Source organism: Sitophilus oryzae, unplaced genomic scaffold, assembly GCF_002938485.1.
Source record: "Sitophilus oryzae breed Bouriz unplaced genomic scaffold, Soryzae_2.0 scaffold_1274_pilon_pilon, whole genome shotgun sequence".
Taxonomy (NCBI): Eukaryota; Metazoa; Arthropoda; class Insecta; order Coleoptera; family Curculionidae; genus Sitophilus; species Sitophilus oryzae.
Window position 1 is genome coordinate 2,094,889 of NW_022145920.1, and position 25,756 is coordinate 2,120,644.

General features: G+C 33.9%; 1 protein-coding gene across 1 annotated transcript; it reads left to right on the plus strand.

The window, feature by feature from the left end:
• Positions 1 to 1,394: 1,394 nt before the first annotated feature.
• LOC115874305 lies at positions 1,395 to 2,911 on the plus strand. Its single transcript, XM_030889412.1, has 2 exons — positions 1,395 to 1,408; positions 2,479 to 2,911. Exons 1-2 carry the CDS (start codon positions 1,395 to 1,397, stop codon positions 2,909 to 2,911), a joined length of 447 nt encoding a protein of 148 aa, XP_030745272.1.
• Positions 2,912 to 25,756: the final 22,845 nt, after the last annotated feature.

Genomic DNA, 25,756 nt, shown 5'->3' on the forward strand with positions numbered 1-25,756 from the left:
TACCTGCAAACGACAATGGCAACGGACATAGACAAGATACATCGCATACACCAGTAAGAACTCCAGCGCAGCCTGATAGTACCCAAACCCAGACTCAGTCTCAAGTTGGCCTATCTGGCAATGATGCGTCAGTGTCTGTTTTAAATAAGAGAAAAGCAAGACAGCAATGGACACAGGAGCAATATAAGTGTGTTATGTGGTGCTACTACTATGCAAAAGCTACAAAAATTGATGGAGGTGTTACTAAAGGTACCTATACGGTATGGAGGGAAAAAAACCCGGATATTTTTCCCCATTTAGATTCCAACTCGCTCGCAAACCAAAGACGATATATCGAAAAAGGGAAGAAACTTACAGATATTGAGCTTCAGCAAATAAAAGATGATGTCGATGCTCAATTAAGTAGAACAACCCAACTAGAAGAAATAATTGAGACAGAGTCACAACCGCAAACACAACCCTGTCCTACAGAGAGATGCCAAACAACCATGGCAAAATATACAACAGATGAAGACGTATTGGTTATGGAGGCAAACATATCCCAGAAAATCTTAACGATTAAATCGGGTAATATGAAAGAGCGAAAACGAATAAAGAAGATAAAATTAACACAGAGGGTAAGACAACAGATTATGCAAGCCAATAATGCTATTAAGATGTTAAAAGGTGACCAAAAATTAAATCTTACCGATATTAATAACATTATGTATGCTGCAGCGAGTGTTATAACTGGTGAAATAAAAGAAAGATGTGAGCCTAAAGCAAAGCACAAGTCAAAGGAACCAGCCTGGAAGATGAGGATAAAGAAAACTATTGAAGAACTAAGACAGGAAATATCTATCATTGTTGAATACAAAAAGGGAGTTACGACAGCTCAAGTACAAAAGAAAGTTGATACGCTAACACAAAAAGTACCGAAAGGGCAAATGCATTTACAGAGATAGAACAAACCATAAAGATGAAGCTTCAGGCCAAAGCACAACGGCTTAGGAGGTATACGAAAAGGAGTAATCATTACCACCACAACAAAATATTCAACGAAGATACAAAGAAATTCTACCGACAGCTAAACAATGAAAACTATGTAATTAAACATCCGCCTACCCAACAACAAATTGAAGAGTTTTGGCGAGGAATTCTAGAGAACGAGGTGATACATAATGAAAACGCATTATGGATAAGAGCAGAAAGAGAGAAATACCAACATATCAAGTCAGATTCTTGGCAGGACTTCACTACGGAAGAAAACGCAACGGTCAATAAAAACTAAATAACTGGAAAGCACCTGGACCAGACAAACTACAAAATGTTTGGCTAAAGCAGTTTACCTCGCTGCATGCAGACCTTACAAATGTTATAAACGAAACTATCAAGAATCCTAATAATGCACCACAATGGCTTACCACCGGTAATACATTCTTACTCTCTAAAGGAAAAGACACCAAAGATCCGAAAAATTATCGGTTGATAACCTGCCTACCTACTATATTCAAAGTATTAACAGCAGCCATTACGAACCGCATATACTCCCATTTAATTTCACATAAAATTCTTCCAGATGAACAGAAAGGATGTCGAAGAGCTTCGAGAGGTTGCAAGGACCAATTATTACTGAGTAAAATAGTGGTATTGGCATGGATAGATTACAAGAAAGCGAACACAAAATTTCAAATTCTTGGACTATCGGCGAGTGAGGAAGATATTAGGCATTAATCCGAACCATATCCCAATTCAAATAAAAGCGATCAAATGCAATCTGTTCCGCTCATGACCTATAGTTTTGGTATTGTTGATTGGCCAAGAAGCGAATCTTGGAAAAGTGGATTGCAAAACTAGGAAGCTTCTCACCATAGGTGGCTTTACATCACCCAAAGGCCGATGTGCATAGGCTGTATATTAAACGACGAGAAAATGTTGACGAGGGTTAATAGAAATTGAGTCGGCTTTCAACTCTGCTATCACAAGTTTGAGCAACTATATCGCTCTTAACAGAGATAAATACTGTAAGGCAATAGCAACCCACGATGAAAAAGAAGGCCAAATACTCTATTCAAAAAGAAGCTATCAATATCCTAGCTAAATTCTCTAAACAAGAAACAACTACACAAAATATTGAAAATTTAAAAACATAGTATAGAACGAAATAAAATAGAGAGTTTAGAACAAAAGCGTTTGCATATGGACAATTCTACCGAAATCTGAATAAACCGACAGTCGATCAGGAAGGAAGTACAGCATGGTTAAGAAGTTCGGGACTTAAAGGAGAAACAGAGAGTCTCATCATCGCCGCTCAGGATCAAGCACTTAAGACCAGATATTATCAGAAAAACATCCTAAAACAATCTATAGACAGCAAATGTAGAATGTGCAATAGAGCGGAAGAACATATCAGCCATCTGGTAGCTGGATGCTCCACACTTGCTCCGACACCCATAGACATAACAAGGTTGCAGCATACATACATTGAATTATATGCAGAGAGTTAGGTGTACAGGTGCAGGACAAGTATTATGAACACATTCCCGAGAAAGTTCTAAATATAAACGACACTGTAGTCCTATGGGATGTGCCAATTATCACAGACCGAACAATATTAGCCAACAGGCCGGACCTGGTATTCCATGACAAGAAAAACAGTATCTGCCTCCTGATCGACGTGTCTGTTCCAGACGACAACAACATATCAGCGAAAGAAGTAGAGAAGATCAGCAAGTATAAAGATCTTGAAATTGAAATCAGCAGAATGTGGAACACGAAGACAAAAGTAGTAGTAGTAGTTGGTGCACTGGGTATGCTTACTAAAGGTCATAGTAATTTCATCAAACTTATACCTGGCTACCCATCAACGAACGAAGTACAGAAGATAGCTTTGCTGGGAACAGCACACATACTCCGAAAGGTGTTAGGGTGAATACCTTAGGTCTCTTGTTGAGACCCGGATTCACCTATTACCATCAATTAAGAAGGCAAGAAGAGAATGGAATGAAATAATAATAATAATTTTATGTACATGAATTTAAGTGAAATGGGGGTGGGGGTATTTTAGTTGCTTGCTTGTCATTTATACCCTGAGGTCGTCCCAAAATCCAGCATTTCCAGCATATCATTCATTTACCGCCATTTCATTCTACTTCTCTGAAAATATCTTCTCCAGTTTAGCGATTTCTTGATGGGAAGGTCCCAATATTTTGTTAACTAGACCAAAACTAGACCATAGATGCGAGTCAACATGGCTGTCATGTCATCTTCATATATAAATTAGAAACCTGTACTCGAATGCCTTTTGGGCCGTCTGGCGATGAGGAAGAAACTAAATTTGTAATTCTATAAAATTACTATTGAGTGTCTAGAGTAGGCCGGGGCGAAAAAAAAATGTTTGGATTTTTATCTTGTCATACTTTTAAAAGTGTGTGGATTTGATTAAAACTTAAATTGCTTTTTTGGTTTTTACAAAAAAAATGAGTTTGACCGCGCCCCTCCCCCTCTGAAAATGTCAAAATATCAAACTCAAAATTAATGGCCGTAATAGTGTTAAAACTTATCCATTGTGCTTTAGAATGATTCAGAATTAAAAAAAATATATTTATCTTATTATTTACTTGCGCCCTTGTTTACTCAAAAATTAATATATATACAGTTTTTCGCTTGGAAAAGAAATGATTTAATGTAATAAATTAATTTATTTATAAAACTTTTATTCATCGCTTTTTCAAATTAGAACTTACCAAGGGGAGGTCGAGTTCCACCCCCACGCCCCCTTCTTCCTCCCTTTATACAAGTTTCGATCTATTAATCTGTTTTCGGTCTCTCACACGAAAAATACTGCTGTTTGGTTTCAAATTCTGGTAAAAAACTTCTTGCTTCTAGTTTGACACGAATGTAACTATCTCTTGATTCTTCACCACATAGATACCTCAGTCACTAATTTCACACAGCGCTCGACCGCCTGAGTGTGACATGAAAATTTGATTGTTTATTTAATTACGAGTATTAAGGCCTTGCTTTGAATTCCCTCTCAAATCGCGACCACTTATGTGCTTTGTCAGAGACGGCTCTGTGAAATTAAATTGGCTCCAACCGATCAACTCTGTATATTCCTGGGCCTCGAAATTTATTTTGGGAACTTTAAATACCCTCAGTCTGGGCGGTGTTTCTCTTGCTTTCAAAATTCGTCTGATTCCGAGTGCTCTGATATGTGGTCTTTCATCGGATATCATCGCTAGAAGAATGTTGTCGGGGTGGACAAAATAGCCATTTGTAGAAATTACCCGTTTGAGGAAAGTTTTCCTCTTATCAGGAAACTGTCTTGATTTGTGTACTAATTGCCACAAATGCACAGAGCCATTCTGTGAGCCGGGCTGTGTCTTTATAGAAAACCAGACAAGAGCATAAACTTGCATGACAAACGTAGCCAGTAAAACAAGGTTTTCTGAAGGCAAGTCTGTGGAAATATATTAAAACGGTTTGCCGTAAACGGTTTGCCGTAAACGGTTTGCCGTTGTTAGGTTGCCATCTTGCATGACTCATCTTCCCTGGATCTTTCTCAGATAAACTGTCAGGGCAGATTCCATCTCGGACAGCAACACATATACGGTATAGAATTGCTGGTCTGTGCTAAGATCTTTTTCATCGACATGACATAAAGTTGTGTCTATTTTCTGAAAATTTACAACTGGTCTCGATTCACATGCTGCCAGCTTAGATCCAATAGGCCCAGAATAAGAATAAGGTCCTTTAGTGTGTCCGTCTAGGTCTGCAAGGAGATGGCGCAGCAGTAGTGCGTTGGTGTGAAGCAAGCAAATCAAGCATTGCAGGGGTCTTTTAATATGAATTTCCAGCAGCCGTATAATACCACTCTTCCAACCAGTATTCACGTTCGTACCGTCATATCCAACAACTGTTAGACATTTCAGGTCAATAGATTTAGCTTCAATGAGTGATATGATACTTTTTGATATATTCAAACCAGTGCCGGAAGTATTCATGCTTGTATGGCCAAAATAGGTGCTTCCTGGCTCTTCAATTATCGATATATGTTCCTGCTGTTTAGTAATACGACGTCCTTTAACAAGCATCATGGTCTGGTCTTTTCTTCATCATTCTGGTCTGGTGCGGCCATAAATACGATATATTTTACCTTAGCGGGGGGCGGTTAAAAATTGAGTAAACTGAATAAAAAAAAATCTGGTTTATTTTTATCATTAATAAAATCGTTTTTTCGATATGACGTCAAAAAATATTGAAATAAAAAAAAATACCCCTTTCGTCCCCCATGGGCGCGGCTAAAAACAGCATAATAAAAAAGCAATGCTCAATACGACTAGCAAATAAAATATTAGTTTCTCAGAACCGGTTTTGATTATTTGTAGTGTTACACGTGAGTAGTGTCTATTGTCTTTCAAGTGAATCCCCGACTCTGTTATGTAGCCCGAAAGACGAACGAAAGAAGTTTATCTCGAATATATTGAAGAGTACCTTAAAATCCTCCAGCCCTTAGCTTATGCCATCGATATATTACATCGTGACCAAAACAAATCACCACTTTTTAATTAGACATGTATTCGATAACGTCTAAACTATAATGGATACATATAAAGTACTACAAAATCGGTTTAATTTCATAAAAAAACATATTTTTGTGTTTGTAGTTGTTCTGAAAATTAACCATTTTTTTATTTGTGGTTTTAGTCTCATCTGTTCCTACAATAAATTAATATTATAATAGTAAGAAAATCGCTAATTGGTAATACAGGAAAAGGTACATAAATTGAATTCTGGTTGGCATAACTTGAGAGTAATTATATTGATTTAACTTATTTTACTGACTTAACTTGCAGATCATCATGATTTGAGTCAAAAATATAGACTTAAGTAACAAAAACGACTTATATGTTATATTGATTTATGTCAAAAACTTAAATCATTTGAACTTTATGTTGAATTTGACTTATGACTTAAATCATTTTGATTTTAGAAATGATTTAAGACTTAGGACTTAAGTCTTTTTAAAACTGACTTGTTGCAGCTCTGTATGTAACTGCAAACGTAAAAAAAGTTTGTATACCAGCAACAAGTTTATTCGATGGGAAAGACCTCCGATAGAGTCAAAATTTATTGAGATAGCAGACGCTCTGAAGAATTTGAAAGAGAGAAAAATGAGACAAAACGCCTATGAAATATAGTTTTCCGACCCTTTTTCACAATTTCGTACTACACTATGTTTATTCCATTATTCCATTACTTGTTGAATGTTTTAGGAGTTTTTAGCAGAAAATTTATTACAATATACTTTCCGCATTTTATTGATTTAAACACCAAGAAAACTTTTAGAATACGAAACATTATATGGTATAAAATTCAAATAAAATCTTTATAATATACAGGGTGTTTCAAAAAACATGATGATTATTTTTCATATCAAAATAGGTCCGACACTGCTTTGTTTCGTAACTACAGGGTGTTAAAGTCTTAATAATCTTTCGATTTATTATAATTTTCTTCCAAGTACTTTTAGTGACTCGAATGAAATTTTGAGGGTAAAAGTTACTATAAGTGCTACATATTTAATGCTAAAAAAGTGTCGACATATTCACCAGGGACGTGCATATGGGTTATCACTGGAATATTTTTTTCTTTTGATATCAAAATACGTTCGTCGTTCTCTTGATATTTTGTCAAATTCGTTTATCACTAATTCTGAGAGGTTTTGGCAACAGTTCATTTAAAAACATTGATTTACAACTCATATGTATGACTTAATGATTTTAATCGGTGAAAACCTTTTAATTCGATATTATTTTGAACAAATAAGTGGAGAAAAATACGTCAGAATTTGATATGTTGACATGCGAAACGGTACTCGATGCATTGTTGGGATGCGTAACCAAGGTAGCAGAAGCACAAACATTACTTACGAGACGTCATTTTGAAACGTCTTTAAATTTTATTTACCGCTGTAATTTGTTCTTTGTAAAAAAATGTTGTCCGAAAATGTTAAATTTTATAGTTAATAAAATTCTTATAGTTATTTGCTTCATCCTAAGTCATTCGCTTCATTCTAAGTCATTCAGGAAATAATCTAGCCGTATATCACTCAACCTATAAATTTAATTGATTAAACTACCCAAATAATTTTTTGCATCATTTTGCTTTTTAGAAAATAGTTTCATGCACAATAATATTAGCATAAAATTTTTTATTAAATTATTGTGCCATTCAACTATTTTCCAAGCAAAATCACGCGCAAAATATATTTGAATAGTTTAATCGATTAAATTTATAGGTCTCATGATGTAATATATGAATATTACCTTAGGTAGGATATTTAGTTCTTTTAGATATTTATTATTAGAACTTTTAAAACTAAAGCAAATAATAGTTTTAATAAAGATGAATGGAAACATAAATTATCTGGGAAGAAGTATGTGTCTTGTTCATTAAGCCGGTCCTACACGACGCCACACGACGCTTTCAACGTTGGTTCCAAATCCCCGTGTATCCAACGTTGGAAGGTGTTTGGTTCGGTTAGGTTGTAGCCAAACGTGTAAACCAAACTGACTTTAGAAACAGGAATCTAAAAGAAATGATAAAGTTGTTTTTGTAAAATGCTACTGGGCTATCTCGTCCCATCTTTTTTTTTAAATACCTATTTTTAATTCAAAAACCACTTTGACAAAGAATACGTTAGTTATTTGTCAAGTTAAGAGCAACTTTCCATCTTTTAAAACTAGTAGCAAGGAAAATACTATACTAATACAAATCAGTTTAAAGAAACAAATGTATTTTTACCAAAACAACCTCAAAGAATAATGTAATTTTTTAACGGCATGCTGAAATTGTCTGCAAATTTTATTCAAGTGATGTCCTGAAGGATCCAACAAGTATTTTTTTTCTTTTTTTTATATACCCTACTTAATAAAAAGAAATTTCCATTACATACAACTTAAATTTTAATTTAATTTTTAAACTCTGGAAACGTATATTGGTTCTAAAATTATTTTTATGTCTTCTGGGAGAAAAACTCGTTTAAGAAAAGATTGGGAATGATGCAAAGAAAAAAAAAGGAGTAATATATATATATAATATTATAATATAAATATAAATTAACTTATAATTGTTTCTATCTGTCTTTAATGGGTTTTCCTACATTTATTAAATTAAAAGTTGTTTTACATAAATCAATATCGTAGATTTTGTTTCTCTCGCTAACTATATCAATCGAATATTAGGTATATTCGTTATAATCAACAGATAATAATTATATAATATATATACAGGGTGTCTCAGATTTTAATCGGGAAAATTTAATAGACGATAGAACTTGCAAAAATAAAACAAAAAGTTCATATCAACTTGTAAGATTTAAAGCTTCCTTTTCGAGGTACAGGGTACCATTAGAATACCAATTATAATATTAATTACCAATTAGAATTTATTTTTTTTCGCAAGAAGTAAGCAAGATAGACAAAAAAGTCAGGAAACAAAAAAATAATATTTTTAATTACTAAATCCAAAAATAATATTAAACTTCTAAAAAAGCAGTGGCGTGCCTATTTTTTCCTTTAAAATAATTTAACAGTGATGCCCCACCGCCGCCCCTGGCCATTAAACTTAAATCTAATTACATCAGATTAACTCCAATAGTAAGTATTATAAACCGGTCAAGTTATATCAAAATCGATTAAATAGTTTTTCAAATATCTTATTTTTTTTTTCTTTTTTAAGTAATTTTAACACCCTGTATCTCGAAAAGGAAGCTTTAAATCTTACAAGTTGATATGAACTTTTTCTTTTATTTTTGCAAGTTCTATCGTCTGTTAAATTTTCCCGATTAAAATCTGAGACACCCTGTATATATAGAAGTTATCAGTGGCGGATACAGAGGGGGGGGGCATGGTGCCCGGGCCCACCCTAAGCATATTCTACATTACTTTTTATTTGGTTTGGTTTGGTAATTTTTGCAAGTTCTATCGTCTGATAAATTTTCCCGATTAAAATCTGAGACACCCTGTATATATAGATGTTATCAGTGGCGGATACAGAGGGGGGGGGGCTATGGGGCCCGGCCCCACCTCTAAGATCTAATAATGGAGTTAAATATTAGCCTTTTTGGTTAAAAATGGCGCCCTAAAAGCATATTCTACATTACTTTTTATTTGGGCCCCCCCTAAAATAAATTCCTATATCCGCCCCTGGATGTTATAATTCTCCGATGTTGATGTTAAACATGGATACCAAAACGTATGTTTAAAACTGAAACAATTTTGCAGCTTTACACATTACGAATTAGTGGCGTATCTACAGGGGGATAGGGGGACATATTTCCCCAGAAAGTCCAAACGTCCAACTAAGATCAAACTTACTAACATAAAAATAATAATATGGAGAAATAAAAATTACTTCCAAGTAAATAATAAATATACGAGTATTATAATAATAGCTATGTCTATAATTTAGATAAGTTATTGTCATAAGATAGATATATGTCTTGAAATTTTTAATATATTTTTCCCAGCAAATAGTAAAATGCGAGTTTCCTGCTTGTCGCCATAATGACACAGATGGCACTTTCTTTGATACAATCCTGTTATTTCACCACCTTCCGAAACACCAGTAGTAGACTATTTTAGAATTTCCATTTACTTGCTAATTTACTGCCATTACTCGCTGACGAGTATTCAACACACATAGAAGATAGTTACGCAAGGCGTTTTCTTTCATGAGTTTGGTTTGGTTTGGTTTGAGTTTTTCTGTAACTGAAAGCCCGATACGTGATGCTATCTCTCTTTCGCACTCCGGACATTCAAAAATCTGATCACTTTGTTGCTTCTTTACTTTTTGGTTGTCGTTGGTAACTGAGTTTACTCCTCCATTGCGTTTTATCGTGCGCTGCTTCCTCCCACTGATTCTCCATGCTTATCCCCTTTAAGTTTTAATGGAAAATATCCTTGTATCTTTTGAGTTGTCTAACCGGTTTTCTCTTACCGTCTACAAGCTCACCGTAAAGAAGAAATTTCGGTACGCTGTTTTCCTGCATCCTGCATACGTGGCCAGCCATTTTAAGTAGGATTTAGTAACCATGACTTCGGCGCTCTCGCAGCTAGCTTTTTCAAGGACTGATATGTTTGAGTCATGGTGGTACTATTTGATTCTTAACAGTTTTCTAAGGTGTCTCTGTTGTAACTTGTTTAATGCGTTCGTGTGCCGGCGGTACGGCACCCAGGTTTTACTTCCATATAAAATGGTGGAGATTATTATTGCTCGGTACTCTGCAAGTTTTGTTTTTGTGCTCAAATCATGATTGTAGAAAACCCGATCTTTTAGTTTCCAGGATGCTCTTGATGCGCTGTTTATTCTGTGCTGAATTTCAGATCGAGAGAGGTTTATTTAGTTTTGTTTTCGTTGTCAAATAAAAACCTCGTTCTGCGCAATTATAAAACTACCTTATCTCTACCACGGTAATAGAGTAACTAGGAATTCATCCTGGGGGAGGGAAGCTAGGATTGGACCTAGGGGGAGGGGGGTCTAGAACTTTTGTTTTGTAAAAAGCGAAGAATAATAATATTAAAAAGAAAACACATTTTCTGATTAAGACTTAAAATCTTAAAATAGGGTTAATAGATTGCATTGCAATGATACCTACTCATAATGAGTTACCTATTTCGAAAAATCAAATTGTCGATGAACTGGCAAAAAGTCATAGACCACTAATTTTGCCTATTATTTTTTTTATATTAACTATAAGACTATTTCTAATTTGTGGTGAAAAGTGAAAATCATTAATTCATTTTAATGAAAATGAATTAATGATTTAAAAAAAAGTGGAAATCATTTAATTCATTTTAATGAAAATAAGACCGAGAAAATCGGTCAAAAAATGTTATAATAGATTTTGTTTATTTTGACTTGCCAAATAACTTTTTCACATGTTTAAATAAGCAATGTATACGTATGTAAACGTACAGTTTTGTCATCGGACAAGCTAAAATCTACGTGAAAGGCTTTTAAAATATTTACACAGCAATTTGTTCGTTTGGCATTTCTCGGGTAGTTTCCTAAAGCTAGAAAGATCTGGTCTGGAATTTTAATCTGGTGAGAGTGTCATGTGGAAAACCATTCACAAAATTGCTGTCTTAAAGTTACGTCCAATAAAGAACTTATTTTAAAAATAAGCCATGTGCGTCTCTATAAATTATCAAATTACTATAAAAATGTAAAGCTATGAAAAAATCTGAACAAGAACATAGTCTACAAAAAGTATTACAAATTAATGTAACAAAAATTTACATTGCAAAAAATTTTAATGGTTTGTAATGATAGCTGAAGGCAGGGGTGGATGGGGAAGTGGAAACCGGCCCGGGAAAAACAGGCAACAGGCCCAAATCCACAAAAACAAAATGACCATAACAAAGAAACATATTTTATTTATTAATATATAAGTAAGGGTGTTTTTCGCTCGCGCGAAAAAGCTCTTTTGCCTCCGATTTAAAAAAAAATTGTCTTGATCAAAACTTTTGTAAAGACCAATATTGGGTCGGATATCTGAATTTTTACTACAAAATGGCCCAGTTTTACAGGGTTCTACTGCTTTATTTCCATTATCGATAACGGTAATTTTATCTTGAATAGGCTACGATTTTGCGTCACGATTTTGAGAAACTTTAAGACTTCCTGATTCATTCGGTTCAGCTGTTTACCGATTACCGATCGGTCATAGGGCAGATATCGCAAATTTGTACCGACGAGGATCAGTATCTCTAGCGTGCTCTTGTTAACCCCACGATAGTTGTCAGTACAAATTTGCTATATGCCCTATTGATGACAGCTAAAACTTTGACAACGACAATTAACACGACGCTCATTGGCCGTATTTACCGATATAGCTGTCGGTAACTTACCGATACCGACGATTGTACAGAATAGCGCCCCTATTCACGAAAGTGTCCTATAAATTTAGAAAAATGCTCGATATGTCCCCTATTGCGTCACAAAAAAAATATGGCCATTTTAAAATACGGTTTTTTGGAACCGGCAATAAACGATACGGCTCATGAACTGAGCTCATCTAACCTCCTAAATTAAATTTAATATCTTTTATAATCTTTCGAATCTAGATGGAAAATTTAAAGATATTGAGAGCCATAAGGATCCCTTAAAATAATTTAAAGACATAAAATATTTAAAGCTTAATAATAATTTATATAAAAATAAAACAAATATCTCCATAATAACAGAATCCGGCAATAGTGCATCGGGCATCTGTAGCTCCTAGAATAAAAAACTTTTTGGAATTTTGTTTAAGTACGCAGGAATTTTGTTTAAGTACAAACCTAAAGTATGTACAAGAATGCATTTCAGGAAAATATTTTAACTTCTATAGGGTGGCTTAAAGAAGTGTGAGTGGATAGGGATGATTTTTAAATGGCTATAGCTTATCTGTATTTATGTTACATTTTTGGCTTCCTCAAAGATCAATTTACATAATTCTAAGACATGAGTAAATATATTTCGATAATTTCAGAGATATTAATAAATAAATGAAATTTATATATTTTTCAGCCTTTCTTAAAAAAATTATTAATAATAAAAGAGCTGTTCTGAAATCAAAACTATATTAGTTATATACTTTAGATGGTCTGTACTTACTTTGCTATAAATATGGAAATCGTAAATCATACAGGATGTTCAAAATTAATTCTACGCCAAACTTTCTAAAATATAAAATAATTTTTCTCTGTTTTTTTTAATGGAATACCCTGTATATTATTTTTTCAATAGATGGAGAATTAAAAAATTAACATTTTTTTTTAGAGTATTTCAAAAATTTTAACGGTGTTGCAGATATTCCGGGTTTTATATTTCATATGGCATTTTCCACAGTAAAATTTTTATCAAAGCCACCCAGTGATTTTTCACCCTTATTTTACCATTGAAAGCGCCATATGAAATAATACTGCATGTATCTGCAAAACTATTAAATATTTTGAAATACTTTAAATACAAAAAATGTTAATTTTTTAATTCCCCATCTAATAAAAAAATAATGCCCCTATTTAAAGAAAATAAAGAAAAAATATTTTATATTTTAGAAAGTATGGCGTAGAATATTGAACATCCTGTATGATTTACGATTACCATATTTATAGCAAAGTAAGAACAGACCAATTAAAGTAAATACCTATTATAGTTTTGACTTCAGAACAGTTCTTGTATTTTTAATATTTTTTTTATAAAAAAGGCTGAAAAAATATTTATTTTTATTTATTAATTAATAATCTCGGAAACTATCAAAACTTATTTAAAAATATCTTAGGATTATGTAAAGTGACCAGAAAAAAACTCAAAATATACAGGGTTCATTTAAAAAAATCATCCAGATCCACTCACACTTTTTTTAGCCACCCTGTAGAAGTTAAAATATTTTCCTGAAATACATCCTGGTACATACTTTAGGTTTGCACTTAAACAAAATTATCAAGTCTTTTGTTACAGGAGCATACAGATGTATACCAAACATACACACATGTACAAACATGTACAGATACAACCAAACCCTGTATAAATGTTTTTCTGCAAACTAGCTTCTGAACAATTTGCTTAAAATATAGGAAAATAGAGGCAAGAAAAACAAATAATTTACTGCTATGACGGCAAACTTTTTATAGAAACAAAATATGCCTACTGTACATTAAAATTGATAAGCTACAATCTACAATCAAGAATTGTCTCCAACTAAAAAGAAGAAGTAATTGTTTACAGTACCTTGGGAAGATGTTCAACAGATAGATGATACGAGCACATTAAGTACTAACATGCAGTCAACATACAACAACGTACCGGAGTGAGCAAAATTGAAGATGAAAGATGAAATAAAATTGTAAGCTGGTTACCTATAGTATTTTTAATAATATGTTGGACTACCTCAATCATCTATAGCAGTGATGAAGAACCTATAACCCGCAAGAATTATTACTGACCCACGATTGCTAGACAATTATTTGTTTACGCCGGTTTTTTAAATTTTCTAATTTGTGTGAAGTTATATTCTATTTGTTTTTTTTTGCAATCATTGCATTGGAACAAAAGCAATTTAAATGCTGTCTATAACATTCAGTTTGATCATTACAGTTCTAAAGTTCGGCAAACGACGACAGACAAATGCGCTTGTAGTATGTATTTAAAATAAAACTACGTTGACACAGGTAGGGAAGCACGCTCGTATCTCGCACTTTCGTGAGCTACAAAAGTACCAAAAAGCCATTCGTGAAAAACGAAAACCGTCCAACAATCGGCTTATATTCTTCGGTTAAGTGGGTTTATACCGAGGTAAATGAAAACGTTTTTTGCCATAAATTTAAAACACCCTGTGGAAAAAATGAGACGGGCGTTTTGAATAAAAACACTTTCCTGTAATCTTAGATATATTCCTAACATTTCATTTCTGAATGCAGAAGCAAAACGCGTCAAATCACCATTTTTACCAATTAAGCCAATCGAATTTTAAAAATATCTAGTTTTAAAAATACTCAGCAGGGGCGGATACAGGAATTTATTTTAGGGGGGCCCAAACAAAAAATAATGTAGAATATGCTTTTTAGGTCGCCATTTTTAACCCAAAAGGCTAATATTTAACCCAATTTATGGATTTTAGGGGGGGGGGGCATGTGCCACCCCCCCCCTTTGTGTCCGCCACTGATACTCAGTTAAATATTTTTAAACTTAACTCTGGTACAAATGGGATGAAATGATCCACGAGCTAATACTAAAAACTATGAATAAAATTTGACCGATGTACCATTTCTGTTCATTCCTGTTCAATGCATTCACTGAGCATGGAACGCTCGGCTTAGAACTGACGAGAATGTTTATGTCTGCTTGCGATATTTCATCCCATGATAACTTTACTTCTAAGTGTCGAAGAACCTCTACTGCCTGGATACACTAAATTATCAGTCTCTCGAGTAGAAGATTTACTTAAGCGTTACTGAAGTAGTTGAAAATTAAACGAGTAACGTGCTGATGGGCATTATTTTGTTGAAATATAGGATTGCAGACCATTCGTAACTATGTGTATTAATGGGTCTCCAGAAATTTTTCAATATACTGTTGTGCTATCATATTACCTCTAACAAATACTAGAGATGACCTGCTGCCGTAAGTTATTTTTCCCCAAACAGAATATAGAATGTAGAGCGATTTAAAGATCTATTGTGTTCCCCTTTTTTTGAGTTATAACTCATCACACAGTCTATAACTCATCATAGGAGGGGATTTTCCTGTTGTAGGGGGGACAGGGTATACCCCAGGGTAGGGGGGACAGGGTACTCCCAGGGTGGATCCATAATCTTCACAGCCGAGGAGTTTGTGTCCGGCTGAGGTACCCGTGAGGTGGAGGCTGGAGAATCTGTCCCCATTTTTGCCACCTCTTTAACTTGGTCCCTGGACCTGATACCGGTGTTGTCCCAAATCTCTCTCCGAAAAAGAAATATCTCTCCCGAAAAATCTCTCTTGCCTCCTTGGTTTTAAGGTCACTTCCTATTGTGAAGACCCCCACCATGACCCTCCTCTCTAGAGTTGATGACTCGCCAACTCGATGTTCTAATATTGGAGTGAATAAGGCTCAGCAGGTAGGTAGTGTCTTTCCCTGTGCTCCTCGGCAGAAAGACCGTAATGGTCGCCTCTTTAGGGATGTTTTCTCCCTTCACTGCAACCTGTCCCGGCTCCTGCCAATTCTTAAGCTTAGGTGCCATTTCTACCAACCAATTTGCCGTTTCTGGAGATGCACAATCTATGAAGAGCATGCCCACCCGAAAATATATCCCCACAAATAGCAGTTGACTGGTTGACTCACATTCTCTTTTAATCAAATGTTAATTTTTGACAAGTTTTATCTTAGACAAGTTTTATATTGGGTTTTGACCTTGTCAAAATTATCATTGATTGTCATTCCCCAGCCGACTTTGACGCCATTTTTTTTCGATCATATGGTATTTTAATCTTTATAAATATTTAATATCTATGAAGGTTAATTTATATGTATCTTTAATGTTTAAGTTTATATAACTCTTCAAAAATTTTCTTGGATATTGATTTTTGGATTGATGTGTATGGAAACGCCCTATCCTTTTTTAATCTTTTCATAATTAGTGTTAATTTTTGACAAGTTTTTTACCAGTTTTATATTGATTTTTGACCTTGTCAAAATGATTATCATTGATTGTCATTCCCCAGCCGTCTTTGACGCCGTTTTTTTTCGATCATAAGGTATTAATCTTCATAAATATTTAATATCTATGGAGGTTAATTATGTATGCATAACTATTCCTAATTACACTTACAATTAGCCTTAGTGCTAAACATGTACATACAGTGTACGATATTTTATTCATAGAACAATGTTGCCGTATTTAATGTCGAAAAATTGCCCTTTGCGACAACGCTATAAAGCTGTAATATCTATTACGAATTACGACTCCCAGGTTGTTACAATAAAGAGAATATGACCTTTAACAATTTTGATGTTCGTTTTAAAACGCTTTTACGATTCAAGACGTCATTAAGGTAAATATACCAGTGCTCGTCATATATCCAAGATATATTTTATATTGCTTTTGGTAATATCTTTGGTAAGCCTTTTGGTCGTATTGTTGAGCTTCTGTAGCTCCAATTATCGTTAATTTTTTTTTTCTTTTAAATACACATTCCCTCAGTATTTGTTACCCCTTAAATGCAACAGGGAGGTTGCAAAAATTGTAACATATATTTTTTAGCGAAATGCATAAAAAACCTAATATATAACAACATACCAAAGGAAAAATTTAAATACGTGTAATAATATTTAAAAAATCCACGATTAAAGTTCATATATTTAACGCACGTGGCTAAACGCTTTTCTATTGGTTTGACGTCATCACAGCGACTACAGCCAAGTCGATCGACGCGGCTAGAGGCTAGCACACTGAAAGGGCTTTTCGTCCTTTTTTACAAATGTTAATAGAACGTCGTTTTTACGATAGTTAAATTGTTAAATAAATAAGTGTTTATACGCATAATGGAACCAGAATTTCAAAAAGCACAGGTAGATGTTCCAAGGGCATGGGATTTTATATCTGGCAATACAACTTTTGTTGAAATGAAAATAGTACGGTAAGATTTATATTTTAATATTTAAAACGACGCGACGTTACTCTTTTTACACACTTTTATTAGTCTCACTTGTATGTAACTATGTATGTATGTAAGGTTGTGAACAAATATTTTCACCCACTTCCAAGCAAGCAAGTAAAATTTATCATTTTGTACTTTTTAGTGCGATATTGTGTTTTTTAGTTTTTGAAACTATGATTTATTTGATAATTAGAATACTCATATGATTTTCGTGTTGCTTAAACAAAGTGCCGTTCTTTAGATCCGGAAGAGAATGCTCCTAAATCTAATTTTCCAAGTGTTCTTACAACTGATACGTATATAATATGAAAGAAATAAATAAGGCAAGTAAAATATGCACATAAAAATGTCATTAATATTCGCATTAAATTTTACCAAAAAATGCAATTGTCAATTATTTTGAATATTCGTTTTGAATAATAGTTTTCTTTTATTTTTACGTTAGGAATTTTGAAAATTAATTTGAACAAACATTTCATAAGATTATACATAATTAATTAAAAAAATGAAATAAAATTATTAACAAAGGTATGCAAAACAATATAATATGTACTAAACATAAATTATGTCTACAATAATTATAAAAACAATTAATTACTAATTGTTTCCAAACTTTGTCTTTTGACATATTTTTTCCAGTTATGTAGGAGGGATTTTTTTCGTTATTAAATAAAACCTCCCATATTGACCCCTAATATAATATAACTTATTTCACTGTATGATAATCACATACACTGGAGGGATCCTCACAGCAATAAAATACTGGTTTTTCTGATACGTCAGATTTTTAACGCCGTGTAGCGGCAAGCCATTTTTTCATATTTATTTATTATTTGGAACTTTATCAGGTGTCGAACGGGTAGTATTTTTACATAGAGGTACAAAACACCATTTTCTAGAAGGCATATTACATTAATTTATCACTAGTAAACGAATTAACTAAATTGCATACCATATATCTCGGAATTTACAATAATACATGCAAATCAAATAATACACGCAGCTCGAGATCGCTGTAATTACGTCACAGACGGTACTCTCGTGCCAAGGTAGTCATGATGCTTTGGAACAAGATCTGTTATTTTCGAAACAGGTTTGTTTTGGAACTGGCTTGGAACAGGTTCATGTGCTATCCTATACCAGTTTCCAGTTCGAACAGTTTCAAAACACTGCGGCTCAAATTAGCATAGAAAAATAAATATAGAGACGGGTGTAACTGGAACTGTTTTATTCACACAGTTTCACAGTCACAACAGTTTGGGACTTGGAACAGTTTGGCGCTTGGAACAGTTTGAGACTTGGAACAGTTTGAGACGTGAAACAGTTTGGGACCTGGAACAGTTTGGGACTTGGAACAGTTAGAGACTTGGAACTGTTTGGAACAGTTAGGTAAAAAGAATTGGTTTGAGTTGAGAATCAAGGTCATATAGCGCTTTCGTTAGTCTAGCGGCTGGAACCGTTCAGCTGTTATCTGTTATCGGGATAGAGAAGAGAGACTTAAAAAGCAAGTGTGATGGTTTGCGCGGCGTTGCCGCTATTTAATATGTTTAATTAAACTTCAACTAAATTTTAACAAACAGAATAGGTGAGGATTTTTCTTTCTATAATAAAAAAGTGCTGGTGATGTTGTAGCCCAAATGCAATAGTTTTTTTGAAAAATAAAGTATAGAAAAGTTTGTTATTGTATTTTTTTTAAGAATGTATGTTCTAAGTATATAACAGAATAATTATAAATCTACTAGTTGAAGCCTGGCGCATCCGCCACGGCATGCATCAGGAAAAAAAATACTTTTTATTTTTTTTAATTAAACAAAAAACAAAAAATCCGGTGACGACAGTTTTTAGAAAAACCAATTAGCTATCTTTTAGTAAAAAACGCAACTTTCTAGAGCAAGTCGTTACTTCAGTAGAGACGACACAGATAAACATTAGCATTTTATATATTAGATATTTATTCATATACAGGGTGAGCCTTAATTAAGTGCACATATTTTTAGGGGTGGTATATTTCGATTCTCATTCTCTTGTTTTTTTTTCGGGAAAAAGGTTTTTGAAAAGTTTATACTTTTTTGAAAATTTGTTGGGATTTTATTTTAATTTCTAGTTAAAAAACCATTATATTTGGTAATATAGCAACATAGATAGTAGAATTAAATTTAGAGGAACGAAAATACAAAGAAAAAATTCAGTAGTTTTCATTATTTAAGATTTTTTTTTATATTATACATTTAAAAATAAAAATAACTCGGCTATTTTGGATTTATTAACGGTAAAGAGAAAATATTGTTTCTTCTAGCGAAGTCTACCAACCCTGAAAATATTTGCACTTATTTGAAACTCACCGCGTGTAATATAGAGATTGCCGGAATGCCAACGTCCAACGTCGGCAACAATCCGGAGAACACTCTACCGCTACTGAAACAGGGAGAACCGAAACAGAATTCCAGAATATCAGTACGGTGTTAATTTACGTTTTGGAACAGTTTGGAACTGGAACAGGTTTCTTGGAACAGGTATCTTTTGCAACTGGAACAGGTTGTACCTGTTACTAAAAAATCTTGACTAAATGGCAATCCCTATTTTTACCATTTTTGTGTTCCTTATAAAATTCTCAAATAAATAATGCAGTTTATGTAGAATTCTATAAGAAACACAAAAATGGTAAAAGAAATAAGGGTTGCTATTTAAAATTTTAGGGGTAGGTGCCCTGGGGGTCAAGGGGTTGAAAGTAACACGACAACAAATGCCTCAAAAATTGTCCACCTTGATATATAAATTGACGTGTTTCGCCAAATTTTCATACTATCATCGGTAGAGGCAATATTAAATACTGTTCATCTTCAAATTGTCACTCTGTATGTATAGCTAAAGCGCACCTAAACGCAGCTAATTTTTTTATGTCGTATGCTATAATTAATTATTAACATTTCTTTTCAGTCAAACTATATAGCAGAAATATTTAAAAAAAATGATAGCTTACCACGTAGGCCTAATATATTCCTAATATCAATGTAGTTATTAAAGTAAACACTTCTCACTAAAACGCCTGTAAAATTTGACTAAATGTGCTAGATATTTTAGATGATTTTATCGTTTTATCCGAAAGATAAAATAATGAGCATTTTTAAATGATAAATTTGTTTTAAAAATAAACATATGTTTTTTTATTGATGAATGGACATTCCTTGAATAAATTTTACAATAGCTTTTTTCGTTTTCCTGTTATTACCGATTCTGAACTGTCCTAGAACTCTGCAGCGCATGCGCAAATGAAATAATGTCTTCATATTTCCTTCTGCGCATACGCGTCACAGTTCTAGGACGGTTCAGAATCGGTAATAACAGGAAAACGAAAAAAGCTAATAACTGGGATAAAGTTGGTAAATCGAATTAATTCCACCTAGAACGTCAAAATTTCACACTGTGCGACGCCTAGTTTGAATTATTTTTCATTTATTTTTTACTACCCGAAACAGCGTTACATCACACAAACCCCTCGTACCTGATAGTTTTATAGTCTCAATAACTGCACTAGCAAAAACTAAAATACTTAAATATTATGACCTATGTTTATGACAAAACCACAATTTCAATATTATTTTTATGCGATCAACATGACGGCGCGGCGGCGTGAAATAGGTACTGATAATTTCTGATTTTTGCCGTTGAAGCGCTACGATCGGAATTTGTTTTGTTGGCACCGAGCCTATAATTCAGTTTGACTCCAATTAACCTTCATTTTCATATCTTAACGAATTACCCCAATGTCTGTTCGTATTAATAGAACTGATCTATTTACTACAGTAAATATTATCCGAGAGTACATACGGGACAGACGACGAACAAAGTGGCTTAAATTACGGAACTAAAAAGACAAACTCGCCTTTAGGAATTGGGCTTTAATCCCGAAAATTTACACCAAAACTAGATCCACACAGCACCGACGGCCATCTTCTGACGCCTTCGGGGATTTAATTCATTTTCCGAATTTAACACACCACTGGCAATCCACCGAAAGTTCACGCTTAATCGCCAAACTGCACTTCGATAGATTTATCTGTCAGTCGTGCTACCTCAAAGGCTTACCTAAACTGTTTTAGCGACACTTTTAATGTCGTTGGGCAATTTTATTTATATTATATTTATATATTTTTTTGGATTTTATCAGTTTGAATAAATTTACATTCGAAAATACACATTCATTTCATGTTTCTTCATCGAGTTGCCCACTATAACCACAATCAAAATAATTTCTAATTTTGGTACTTGATAGTACGATTGCTCAGATTCCAAAAGTAGCTTTTCAATTTGTTTCTACTTTTAAATATTTTCGTAAACATTACTTCACTACTAACGTTATCCCGAGTAAGGCTATGAACATAGTGGAGCGACGAGAATAGCGGCGAGCAAGCAGCGCGACATCGCGTCCAAAACAAACCTGTGAAGTCAAGTACGTGTGAACATAGTAAAGCGATCTGCTCGAGCGGTTAGATCGAACGGCGATATCGATTCAAATAATTTTGTTTTCGTCGCTCTGTCGCGCTGTAGAAAACGATGATTCCCAAAAATTAATAGATTTAATGTTTGTAAGAGAGACTTTATGGGACCAAAAATATACTTATCACCATAACCGGTACATTTTAGATAAGTTATGAGATGAAGTGGCAACAAATTATCGTAAAGGTTATGAAACTTGCCACACTCTCTCCGGGTTTTGAAAATTTCATATTGTAGTATACAAATTTTATGTACACTAGACCTTTAGGTTTGTTGGTTTAGAATAAACCAAATGTTTGCGACTCTACTGTCCAGCATTTTAGCCACTGTTAACATTTTAAATAATCAATAAGCAAATGAAAATATTAAAGTTGCAAGTACCCCGCATAGCCTAAGGCTAAGAACATAGTGGCGCGACGAGAACTGCGGCGAGCCAGCAGTGCGATACCGCGTCGAGCAAGCCTCGAGGTACTAAAACATAGTAGAGCGGCGAGAAATAGCGAGGTACCTACTTGTGCAAATTTATTATTTTCATTTGCTTATTGATAATTTAAAATGTTAACAGTGGCTAAAATTTTGGGCAGTAGTGTCGCAAACATTTAGTTACATGAAATTTTCAAAAACCAGAGAAAGTGTGGTAAGTTTTATAACCTTTACGAAAATTTGTTGCCATCTCATAACTTATCTAAAATATACCGGTTATGGTAATTACTATCTTTCTGATCCCATAAAATCTCTCTTACAAATTCTAAATCTATTAATTTTTGTGAATCCATCATTTTCTACAGCGCGACAGAGCGACGAATACAAAATTACTTGAATCGATCTCGCCGTTCGATCTAATCGCTCGAGCAGATAGCAGATCGCTTTACTATGTTCGCACGTACTTGTGTTCACAGGTTTGTTTTGGATGCGATGTCACGCTGCCTGCTCGCAGGTATCCTCGTCGCTCCACTATGTTCATAGCCTAATGTGTATGATTTTGGTTTAGTTTGATCTTTAGCAACAATTTTGCGTAAACTGTAAACTAACAGAACTGTATCCAAACCAGTCAATACCTTGATCTATTGGGAGTCTATTGGTGGATCTATTGTGAGTTTTGTATACAGAAAACCCACACATACGAAGTTTTCAGACAAACCATTCTGAAGCAACCAAGAAAGTAATAGTTAAAAGTTTATGTCATCGAGCAAACAACATATGTATATAGTTACCAAGCATCACTTAATGTTGAATTAAATAATATGGACAATAATAAAATGGATTTGCTTCAACTCTCAGAGGTCCGTAGACAAAATTATATCAAACTGAAAAACTGACTTATTAGCTTAAAACTTACTATAAGTGCGACATATTTTAATGCTAAAAAAGTGTTGACATATTTACCAGGGACGTGCATATGGGTTATCATTCACTGAAATATTTTTCTAAAAATAATGTGTGCGTCACTGACTTTTTTCTCATGTCAAAAAAAGTTTTGTTTGCTATGGTTAGCATTAAACATCAGTATTATACAGTTGAATAAAATTTAATAATAAAATGGATTAAAAAAAACAATTTATGAATTTTATTTTTATTTTATTAATTGTACTTAATAAATTTGCATTTATCTCATCAAGGAGATCGAAATTAACAAAATACCAAGATACAACTTTTAATCGACATTAAACGGCCTCCACAATTTTGCTAACAAGAGAAAAAAGTCAGTGACAAATGTTCTTTTAGAAAATTATTCTAGTGATAATGTCTCTGGTGAATCTGTCGACACGTTTTTAGCATTAAAATATGTGGCACCTATAGTAACTTTTGCCCTCAAAATTTCGTTCAAATCGCCTAAAAGTATCTGAAAGACAATTATAATAAACCGAAAAAAATCGAAAACTGTAGACATAAAAACCCCGTGTAGCTGCGAAACAAACCAGAATCGGACCTATGTTGATATAATTGACATAAAAAATAATTTTTATTTTTACGTTAAGAATCTCCCCACGAGAGATAGCACATGTTTCTTGAAACACCCTGTATATTAGGAACATTTAAAGATGCAGTTACATTTTTTGCCAAAGAAGATATTGAGCTAGTAAAATTTGTCACATTCAAATGGAGGCTAAAACACGTTTTCAGTTTTAGTTCAGTGTGCTTTAATTTCGTGTAAGTCCAATATATAGGTAAAGGATTTTTAATTATTTCCTACGTATTCCCTCGTAAACGAACTGGGAAAGAGAGGAAATCAAAAAATGAAAGGGGAAAAAGGACGCGCATTGACCTAAATTTTCCCCGGTGGAAATATAGAAACTGACGAGAGCACATCACATCATAGTGTATGGTGGGAAGGAGGAGGTTTGCTGGAGCAAAGGGCGAGAGAGAGAGAGGAACAAGACGATGTAGTAAAATATTTAAAACTCAATCTCTCCTAGCAAGACGCTGGATGCTACAACGTCCAAAATCAGATTCGCATCAAGTATTAAACGAGCATATGTAGGACAAAGCCGTAAAGATAAGAAAGGAGGCAATATTATTTTAAAAATACATCTAATAATTGTAAATCATAGTTCTGCTATCTTTTATCTAGTTGCTTATTGACTAAAAATACTCTTCATAAATAATATGCACATATTTATCTCAGTAGGTTTACTTCAGTCCCTATTAATAAATAAAATTCCCTATTATTTTTTAAAGAAGTTAAAATCACATACATCTCTCTCAGCTAATCTTCGGTTATTGTATGTCAGTTATAAATGTTATAAATGTCAGTGTCCTACAAGTGGAACATGCAGATAGTGCCATGGTAGTCAGAGAAGATCTTGTAGGAGAATGATACTAATTTAGGCACGGATTAGGTATCCTATAAGTATACAGATAAAAATCTTGTCCCTAATTCGTGGTACGAAAATTGCTTTTTTTTATAACGATGAGCAAACGAGTAAAATTTCCTGTGCGCAAAAATAAACTCGCGTAAAATAACAATAAACAGCGTAGTAGAGAGATATCGCTAAATCGAATAGCGTGCATGGACGTTAATAAGACCAGGTGTTATTTCCTTTACGTGAGGTGGAATTAACTCTCTTCATTTATAGTTATCGGATCGGAAAGAATTCTGTTCGCATCGCGTCCGCTATTTAAACTTAACCTAACTTTGAATTTAAAACTTTGAAATTGTTTTGTGTACTAGGTATTTTAAAACTAAAGGGCTAAAGTGCTTATTTCCAGTGCTTTATTGTTCAACGTCTGCCAGTGGATTTAGGGCAATAAGCAACAAATTCTCTTAGAAGGGCTAAGTCGTCATCTGCTGTAAACCTAAGCCTCTTTATAGGTTCTTTAATATTGGAAGAGGTGGAATCCATATTTTGGGCCATATTTATTTAACTAAAACTAATCCCAGCTACTTAAATATCAAATTACCTAATAAAACTAAAGTAATAATTCAAAACATAACCTAAAATAAACATCTCGCCGGCCGGCGCCAGTTGTCAAATACCCGCACATGCCCATTTAAACAATTTTTAAACGTTATTTAGAAATAGCGCTTGGTGTAATTGATCCGCAAATTACGTCAGGCGGTAACGTTATTAGCGGGTGTTGCGTTAAAAATTTAGTCGCGTATATCGTAACCATAATAAGGTACGCGTAAATACTGCATGACGCTATTCATTATGACGGTTTTCCGATATCTCTCTAATAACTGTGCCGGTCAGGCGCTGTGCACAATTTTAGAGGCCATAAGTGGGCGTGCTATGTGCGCAAACTAGTAACCTAACTAGTGCCCGATTCCGAAATAAATGTGAACCACGAAAAAAATGTATGAACCACGAAAAACAATAAAGAAAAAACAAAGTTTATAATCTGTATAATCTGTGATTTAGGTATTCGCGTTTTACCTGCCATCTCGTACTGGCCGTCCTACAAAATACTTATCGAATAATTTATTTTTTCAGCATAATGGTTCAGGTGGAGTTGTGCGGCTTAGTTTGCTGTGAATGTGTGATACCACTTGCTTTAGTAGATAGATCCCAAGTAGCATTTTTAGACACAAAATCGAAATAAAATCTCTGCTGAGAAACATAGCGAAACAGTTTCGTCACATTTTTTATAC